Source organism: Ostrea edulis, chromosome 1 (genome assembly GCF_947568905.1).
Source record: "Ostrea edulis chromosome 1, xbOstEdul1.1, whole genome shotgun sequence".
Classification (NCBI taxonomy): domain Eukaryota; kingdom Metazoa; phylum Mollusca; class Bivalvia; order Ostreida; family Ostreidae; genus Ostrea; species Ostrea edulis.
The window spans coordinates 47536048-47546364 of record NC_079164.1 but is presented as its reverse complement, the minus strand read 5'-3'; the positions used below and the strand labels follow the sequence as shown (position 1 = coordinate 47546364).

At 35.5% G+C, this 10317-nt stretch overlaps 1 protein-coding gene across 1 annotated transcript; it reads right to left on the bottom strand.

Moving 5' to 3' along the window:
* Positions 1-7575: 7575 nt before the first annotated feature.
* On the bottom strand, positions 7576-9962 carry LOC125652216 (sesquipedalian-1-like). Its single transcript, XM_048881245.2, has one exon. It carries the CDS (start codon positions 9566-9568, stop codon positions 8825-8827), a length of 744 nt encoding a protein of 247 aa, XP_048737202.1. The 5' UTR covers positions 9569-9962; the 3' UTR covers positions 7576-8824.
* Between the last annotated feature and the right edge of the window lie 355 nt (positions 9963-10317).

The following is a 10317-nucleotide window of genomic DNA, read 5'->3' as shown; positions in this document are numbered from 1 at the left end:
TGTCTATCCCGGGCCCTTTTTCCCGGGGGGAAAGTCTAAGCGGGGGGAAATTTTATGCTATAACACCGGCAATCCTGCAAAACTCTAAAACAGCAATCAGACTGAAGTCCTAATGAGTTATTTTTATAAAAGTTAACCAATTTTTTAAAGGAATGTGATTATATATAATTAAAATATAAAATCTGGATTTACCAATGATATGTGAGTAAGTATTTTCCCCCCACGTTATACAGTGATTTGATTACATGTTTCCTTTGGTGCAATCCCTCTTACCTAGAACTGGACAAGCATGCTCTGCAATATGTGAGTCAACATCCGGTGTAAACAATAACAAAAGATAATCACACCCACAAACTGCCAATTTCTAGTTTGAAATACAAATTTAGCCCTGCTTCAAATTTTGAAGCCAAAATTAAAACTTTATGAGTATTTATATCTAAAATAGATGTGGCGAATATATGCACAGTTATGAAAGGAACAAGCATACCCATCTTAAAATTTAAGTACAACAGCTTACTCTTTATTTTTGCAAAATAAGTGCTGTAATCTGAATGTGACCAGAAAATTCATATATTCCACCATTTTCAACGATTGGCTGCTCTTATACCCAATTACCGGCCAATCGGAACTCCTCGAATGTCTCGCGCACAGTACGCGAGACATTCGAGGAGTTCCGATTGATTGCCGGCTAAATGGTGTGCTTATGTGGGGTCAGTGTTGACCTGATGGGCAATAATTCTATCTACACTAAAGCATATTTTAAAAATATGATATTTAAAAAATTTATCTAATTAAATATACGTTTTCCTTTCATAAAATACTAATTTAAAAAAATATATATATGCATTTTAATGCACAATAATTCATCATTTTCAAACCCGAGGGGTGTAATGTCTTGATATTTCGTGTAATGTCCTGATGAGACATTTCTACAAAAATGATACATTTTTACGATGTTTCATGCATCCAAATTAATTATGTTTATGAGTTGGTATATATCTTAAGATATTCAACTATTATTTTTGATATTTGGTGATTATTTTTCATTATTTTAGGTTTTAAATGAATCAATGGTGTAATGTCCTGTTATCGGAATGACCTGATGATACGGTAGAGCGTTATTGAGTAATGTCCAGAATGATGTGTTATTTTATTGTCACAAAGCTTCTTTTGATGATAATTGTTTTCATATTGAATTCTTTCACAAACATGCATTTGTCAAATGATATTTAAAAAAAATCATTAATCAATGATATGGTTATCTGTTATTTTAAACTTATACTATGTACATCAAAGGTGAAATGTCCTGATTATGATCGGAATGACCTGATGAAAGCTGATGTGAGTATTATGGATAAATCAAAATTAAATGATAGATTTGTTCATTATCAATATTAATATAATGGCTGTACAATGTAAGTAGTTATAAAGCATTAGGTGAAAGGAGACATTTGTTTTCGAAATTTCCAAAATATTAGAAGATCTCTACATGCACAATTATTAAAGATGTGGTATGCTTAATATACACTTATATAATAGAAACGGGGCAGTACAAGGGAGAAGCATTAGAAGACAGAATATGTACTCTGTGTTCTTTAGATTGTGTAGGAGATGAGAGTCACGTTTTACTACATTGTACTGCATACTTAAAAATATTAGAACAGAATCCTTTACTAGTATTGGTTGTAAAACTACACTATATCTATGTCAAATCCAGGTTGTATTATTTTTCTATTAACGAATTTCCCTTGACTCACCGCCCAATTTATACGTTCGGCTTATATTTACAGTCTTCGATGTACAGAAAACGCTATGTGTAATGATATTATATTTGTTGTGTTATTATTTCTTTATTCATATATATTTTACAATGATAAAACAATTTAGCTATTTTTATACACGAATTTACAAATTAAAACCATTTAGAATCTGCATTCAATGGCTGTTTAAAATAAGTATAATTTTGAGCACTTGATAGTCGTGAAAAAACAAACCCATCCCGATAGTCCAGCAACACAAGCAAAATGATTGAGGGCCGTAGATGCCTTCAAGGCTAAAATATTGCGATGTACAATCAAATTAATTTCAATATAACAATTTATTTTGGGGATGTGTGTGGAGATAAGTATGTGCAATGGCACGAAACTATAAATTCTATTGCAATCGAAGAATATTAAATTATTGAAAGTCAACAATACATGTATATACAATATGTAAGCCTCTGTATTTGCTTTTTAACTAATCACGTTGGAGATGATTGCTAGATGATTCAAATGGGTAAGACAATCTCTCTTTCTCTGCCAGACCAAACGGCTCACCTGGGCCGAAGGCTCGAGTAAGTTTTCTGATTAAATGTGTCCGTTGTCTGTCGTCGTAAACTTTTCACATTTTCACTTTCTTCTCCAGAATCACTCGGCCAATTTCAACAAAACTTGGCACAAAGCATCCTTGGGTAAAAGGGATCCAAGTTTGTTCAAATGAAGGGTCTTGCCCCTTCAAAGTGGAGATAATCACAAAAAATAGGGTGGGGTCATTTAACAAGAAGCCCATGGGCCTTATTGGTCACCTGAGTACTAGTGAAACAGTATCAATATACTTCCATGGGCTGTGAAATCTAGAGAAAAAAAATTCTGTTCTGAATATCCATGCTAAATTCTAATGTTCAGCAACAGTATAAAACAAGATGTGTTCTTAAAATGTCACTGCCTCAAAAGTGCATACACTGATGAAAGGCTTTAAATAATAGGTGTTATTAACATCAAAAGATATGACTAATTTGCACTCATCCTAATGTCATAACCCTGCAGCTGGGTTATGAAATTCACCATTTTTTGTACATCCTTTTCTGCTATTCCTAAGTATGCATTTCGATTTTATACAGTATCAGCAAACTTAGACATTAATACTATATATCAAGTTTGGCCCTACCCTGGGGTCAGAGCTTTACTTTGGGGATCATCAAATTTACAATTTTGGTATAAGATTACTTGTTCTATCCATTTAGTTTCAATTTAGTATAAATAGCACTAAAGAAGATGTTATTCAAGTGTTTTACACATTAATACTGTATAACAAGTTTGGCCCCGCCCTGGGGTCAGAACCCCTACCCCGGGGATCATGAAATTTACAATTTTGGTAGAGGTTTTCCTGCTCTACATCACTATGCATTTAGTTTTCTTACATGTGTGCGGTTCGTGAGAAGATTTTTCAAAATTGGTCAATTTTGGGCAGTTTTTGCCCCACCCCTAAGGCCCCAGGGGTGCAGGAGTCCTCAAATTTACAATTAATTTATATATGTTCCCCTTATTCAAAATATGTTTCATACCAAATTTGAAAAGAATTGGAATAATAGTTATCAAGAAGAAGTTAAAAATGTCTACTGTTCACATATTTAATAACTGACCATTTTGGCCCCACCCTGATATCAAAACGCCTACCCATGGGATCATCAAATTTACAATTTTGGTAAAAGACTACCTGATCTATCCATTTAGTATAAATAGCACTAAAGAAGATGTTATTCAAGTGTTTTACACAAGTTTGGCCCCACCCTGGGTCAGATCCCCTACCCCGGGGATCATGAAATTTACAATTTTGGTAGAGGCCTTCCTGCTCTACATCACTATACATTTAGGCTTTTCTTACACATGTGCAGTTAATAGAGAAGATTTTTTAAATTTGCTCTATTTTGGACAGTTTTTGCCCCACCTACCCCTAAGGCCCAGGGGTGCAGGAATCCTGAAATTTACAATTTATGTCCCCGGCCTTGTTCCAAATATATTTCATACCAAATTGGAAAAGAATTGGAATGATAGTTATCAAGAAGTTAAAAATGTCTATTGTTCACACATTTAATAACTGACCATTTTGGCCACCCTGATACCAAAACGTCTACCTCTGGGATCATCAAATTTACAATTTTGGTAAAGGACTACCTCTTCTTTCTAAATATCTCTTTACTTTCAATTTAGTATCAATATCTCTAAAGAAAATGTTATTTAAGTGTTTTACACATAAACACTATATACCAAGTTTGGCCCCGCCCTGGGGTCAGAACCGCTGCGGTGGCCGAGAGGTTAGAGCAATTGCTCCACATGCGGAAGACCGGGGTTCGAATCCCGACCGCGACAGACCTAAGTCATTAAAACAGGTAGTGATAGTTCCATCGCCAAACGCTCGGCATCAGGTGTGAATGTCACGGGTCCTCAGAGATTACCTTAAAAACGGATGACCCATGTCACAGTAGGTGTGGCACGCTAAAGAACCCTCACTGCTCAATGGCCATAAGCGCCGAGCATAGGCCTAAATTTGAAGCCCTTCACCGGTCTTGGTGACGTCTCCATATGAGTGAAAAACTCTTGAGTGAGACGTTAAGCAAGAAACAATAAATCAATCAGAACCCCTACCCTGCGAATCATGAAATTTACAATTTTGGTAGAGTCCTTCCTGCTCTACATCACTATGCATTTAGTTTTTCTTTCACGTGTGTGGTTCTTGAGAAGATTTTTGAAAAATTGTCAATTTTGGGCAGTTTTTGCCCCGCCCCTATGCTGGAGTCCTGAAATTTACAATTTATGTCCCCCTTGTCCCAATGATGATTCATATCAAATTTGAAAAGAATTTGACTGGTAGTTATCAAGAAGTTAAAAATGTTCAATTATTAACGCACGACGGATGACGACAACCAATTGCAATAGGTCACCTGAATTTACTCAGGTGATCTAAAAGTCCTTTTCAAGACCAACTAGGCCAGAAAAGCTGAAATTTACAAGAAAGCTTCCTGAAATAGTGGAGATTCAAGTTTGTTAAAATCACGACCACTAAGGGTATGTTGGGGCCACAATTGGGAATCTCAGTTATAAATGCGAATATATAAAGAAAATACATGTATATAAAATCTTCTTTTCAAGAACCACTGGACCAGGAGTGGAGATTTACCCGAAAGCTTCCTGATATAGAGTACATTCAAATTCATTCAGAGGGCCAGAAAACCTGAAACTTACGTGATAAAACATTATATAGGGGTCGGTGTAATGACCTGATAAGTGTAATGATCTGATTGACCTGATGGGGTATAATTCAATTTTTAATTATGAAAACAGATACAAAGATAGAATGCATGTACAGAAGACTTCAACAAGTTTTTAATTTTTCTTATACATGTATATTCCCATGTATAACGTTGATCCCCTATTGTGTTCCCACCCTACTCCCATGGAGTCATGATTTTAACGAACTTGAATCTCCACTATGTCAGGAAGTTTTCTTGTAAATGACCCTACCTTATATGTGTGATTATCTCCCCTATGAAGGAGGCATGTCCCTTCATTTGAACAAACATGAATTCCCTTCATCCAAGGATGCTTTGTGCCAAGTTTGGTTAAAATTGACCAAATGGTTCTGAAGAAGATCAAAATGTGAAAACTTTACAGACAGACAAAAGGTGATCAGAATAGCTCACTTGAGCTTTCAGTTCAGGTGAGCTAAAAATCACACACACCAAACAACTAATGATTGAAAATTAGGGTAAGACAAAAATCTTCCTTAATAAAATCGTATGTCTTTTTTTTTATTGATCATCTACCAACCAATCCCTACATCTTCACATTCCTTCATGCTATTTGTGGCATTCACTACAACTCCTATAAAAAATTCACACAAGTTGCAATCACTACAACCAACTAATGCAAGTGGCAACAATCACTACAACCAATTCTTACAGACAACATACATATGGCAATTCATACATGTAGTAATAATCAATACAACCCACATAACCAATTGATACATGTGACAACAACACCTACACTCAATTCATTTATTCGGCAACAATCACTTCACTCAATTCATAATAACAACATTCACCACACCCAATTCATAATCAAAACAACAATCACTACACTCCATCCATAATTATAATATCAATCACTACAACCATAAATCAATTCATATCTATGACATTAAATACAATATCTACAGCTAATTCATACAATCATATGACATCAATCACCCTTACAATAAATCCATATGGCAACAATTACTACTACAACTACTACCAATTCATACATGTGGCAAAAATCACAACAACCAATTCATACAGTTCCATGGGGATCTGGGTTATAATCGGTTCTCAGTACCAAATACTTGTTGTAAGAGGCAGCTAAATAGGGCAGTCCTTCGGATGAGACTGCAAAAACTGAGGCCCTGTGTCACAGCAGGTGTGGCACAATAAAGATAACTTTCTGCTCAAGGGCTGTAAGCACAGGTCTAAATTTTACAGCTCTTCAACTGCAATGGTGACGTCTCAATATAAGTGAAAAATTCTCAAGCAGGGCGTTAAACAATATACAACCAACCAACCAATTCATACATATGGCAAAATTCACTACAACCAATACACCGGTTTCGAGATATGTAAGAGTTATTTCCCTTTGAGAACTCTCGTACATAGTAAGGCGCGAAAGAATTTGTTTACACGCGGGAGTGGGACAGATATTCATCACAGTGTAAGTGAATGTACTCAGTAAATTTCTTATACGCTGTTTGATAACCCGAATTCGACTGATACACAAACTAAGTAAGTGATAAGTATTTAGGGAGTAATTAAATACATAGAATTCTTATCCTATCACGTTATTTCGCTGGTCATAAGTACCATATCCAAGATATTTCTTGCAAATATGACATTGTATGTTTCCACTTCGGTAAAACATTTCTTTCGATAGCATTTTGTATTTCCCACATTTACATATTTAAAGAGAAGCTGCTTTTAATACATTTCATCTTCTTTCTCGTTGGCTGTATATCCACTCTGTCCCACTTAGGCATTCAAAGTTCCACTAAATGCACCTCCTATACCGAAGAGTTCGTATCTCGAAACTGGCGTATTCAAACAAATTAAAACAATCACTACAACCAATTCATACAAGTGGCAACAATCACTACAACAATCAGTGCAACAAATTCATTCAAACTGAAACAATCACTACAGTTGATTCATTCAAGTGGCAAAATTCAAAAAACCCATTCATACAAGTGGCAACAATCACTACAACCCATTCATAGAAGTGGCAACAATCACTACGACCCATTCATACAAGTGGCAACAATCACTACGACCCATTCATACAAGTGGCAACAATCACTACGACCCATTCATACAAGTGGCAACAATCCCAACACCCAGTTCATACATGACAACATCCACTACTACCCCTCAACTCAATTCACACACATGGTAATCACTCTATCCTGGCAGACTGAACACTTATAGAACCAACCACAACTACAACAAATTCATACAGATGGCAACAATCACAACATGCTGGCAATCTGAATGCTTGTAGTGCCAATCATTACAGCTCCTATGTATGAAAATTTTTAACATTATAAGTGCAGAAAGACCACACCTAAAGTGAAACTAAACTTCTACTGGATATGACATTTTATCCAGTTTGTATACAATTCCTTAATACTTTTAATGAGGTTTTCTAATGACTAAGCAGACCTGGTCAGGTTTACTGAGGCTATATAGGACTTCACAAATAGACCATAACTGCATCATTAAATAATCAGTTTCTCCACACCATTTAATTTATTTATCATACAGATCATATACATACATATGTATATATTATAAAAATAAAGTTCCTTGTGCATCTGTCAGTGACATCACAAAATCCTGAAAAACCTCTTTGGAATCAAATAATTCTGAGGTACATCCTGGATTAAAAATCACCAATACCTTACAGAGACACCAGAATTCCTGATTATTTAATACATATAGCTACCAATACTTTAACATTTGGGTCAACTTCAATAAAATACATTGATTCAATTATGCTGACTATGATAGTACCAAGGCAAATGGTATTACTATAATCATAGGTGATCTAGATATTCATATTTACAGTGTATAACCTATAGCACAACTTTAACCACCCCTACCCATTTCTTTTTGATTTTGTGATGTGTCATAAACATACGTATTATAGATATAAAAAATATTCCATGCAAAGCATTTCTTTTTAAAAAAACAAAACTAAATACATTTAAGGAGGAATGCTGCATCAAAGAAATTTGATATGGATGAAAAGTGAAGGATATGTGCAATATTTTGAAATTGAAAACTTTCAAATTTACTTTATTTAGACAAAAAAATACAATTTTGGTAGAGAGTAATCTGAATCTTTTTTTTAAAAAAACCCTGCAAGACTCGAACCTGCAATCTACAGTCAACACACTAACCCACTGATCTACTGAGCTAGGGAATTAAATTGAAACTGAATAGACAAATATTGCTGATACTTATATTTCCATTCATGTTTTAAAAGGAAGTTGGCCATTATAACAATGTAGTATACCTCTTTAAATGCTTTTTCCAATTTGATATTTAACAGAATGTTAATACTGCATGGTCAAATACATTCTTTAATCGTTCATGTTATCATTCATTCAAAGGGCACACTGACACAGAATTTAAACACATGAGCTTCAGTTATCAAAAGATGATCTACATGTACATCATCATATGATCATTAAACAGCATGATTATGAACAAATTAGATACATGTTGATTAACAGAAAATGCAATGTGACATACTGTATGTGTACTTATTCTAGTGCATTCAAAATTTGGTGAATTTGGAGTTGATGCACTATTCCCTACAATCACCACAAATAGTGCTTCTTCTATGTACAATGATGTTTGATGGGAGCCCAAGATTTTCATATTTTAGTCCAACTGTACATTAGTACTCTTGCTTTTATCACCAAAGGTACGGAAATATGAATTTCACTGAATAAGTCCACATACAGTGCAAATTTAGCATGCAGAATACGCAAGTTCAAATGCTGATGCTGGTCTATCAGTGAAGCTTCCTCTCCATAGTTCTCCAAGTGTTTTCACCTGTTGTCCATATTCCTCATGCAGTTGTAAAAATGTTTTTGGTGGCTCCTTTATCACTTTGCTTTGTTCATCATCAACCAAGTCAAATAAATGCCCACTAGCATTTCTGCTTTGAGAACTGGGATCATTGAAAGGATTGAACCTGACATGTCTTTGATTTAAGTTGGCTGAGCTGTGTTCATTCTTGTCTTCCACGGGTAAATAACTAGACAACACTCTCTGGCTGTCTCTCATGGCATTCTCCAACAGCTGTTGCTGACCATTTTCCCTCAGTTCTTCCAGCTGCTGTTTGAGCTCTGATACCATCAGCTTCATGTAGTCATAACTAGCACAGGACAATACTTTCATCCAGGCCTCCATCTCCTCCTGAGAATCTGCTGCCATGTGGTATGTGCGACAACCTGATTTTGGAAAAACGATCTGAAACGCGAATCCATCAATGTTTTCCGAAAGTTCAATTGTGCAACCCTCCAAAATTATAACACCCACAGGTTCTTTTTCATAACGCTTTTCATAATAGAATAGTAGGTTTCCTTTGAGAATAAAATATCTTTTCTGGTAGCCTTTGTTGACCTCACCCTTCTTTAGCAGGTACCCCTCCTTGTCAGCAGGAGCGCCACTACTGGCAAATTTGGCTAAACTTTTCTCATTTATCCTCATATTGTCACTTACTTCAAAGGTGAGGAAAGCGAGCAGTAAATGAAATCATTTTGACGATAGGAAGTCACTGGTCGCTGCAATTATCTCAGATTTCGTGGTGTGCATCTAAGTTAGTCTCACAACATGTACAGTAACAGGATACCATTAGTGCATTACACAAACTTGTTCATAAGAAGTCGTAAACGTCACCACGTCAAAAAATGTTTATGCATACCGTCAAAATAACGTAAACAGTTCAAACTAGTAGTTGTGTGTCATGCCTACTTCCTGAAACAATGTGTCACATACTCTCATCCCTTCAGTTTCGTGAGTCGACTGACCACTACAGAAAAGGCGGCTACTACACTTCAGTCTTCACTGTCAAAAGACCATTGAGACATTTTGTTGTTTCCTAACACTAAAGAGTTCGTTAGCTGTGGCGGATCACATGATCACACCCATTATATATGATTTTTTACGCCCAGTGGCTCACTTTAGCCCAGAACCCAGGGCTATGAATGAGAGCATGAGAATGATAAATCCATGGTCCCAGATTTCAAGGCAGAAAGAATAAATCTGACTGACAATAGATATATTTGATCCACCCTCGCTATATACATGTAGGTAAAATTAATAAGTAAATCATAATAAAGAGCGAATTAACGATCTGAAAATGTAAATTAGAATGGGACTGATTGCTATATTACCAAACATAACTTTGCATTGCATGTTATTAAATTGGAGTGCGAAAAATGATGGATGGACAAAGT

Excerpts from the sequence above, each read along its gene's own strand:
- LOC125652216 (XM_048881245.2), bottom strand. The coding sequence starts at position 9,568 with ATGAGGATAAATGAGAAAAGTTTAGCCAAATTTGCCAGTAGTGGCGCT.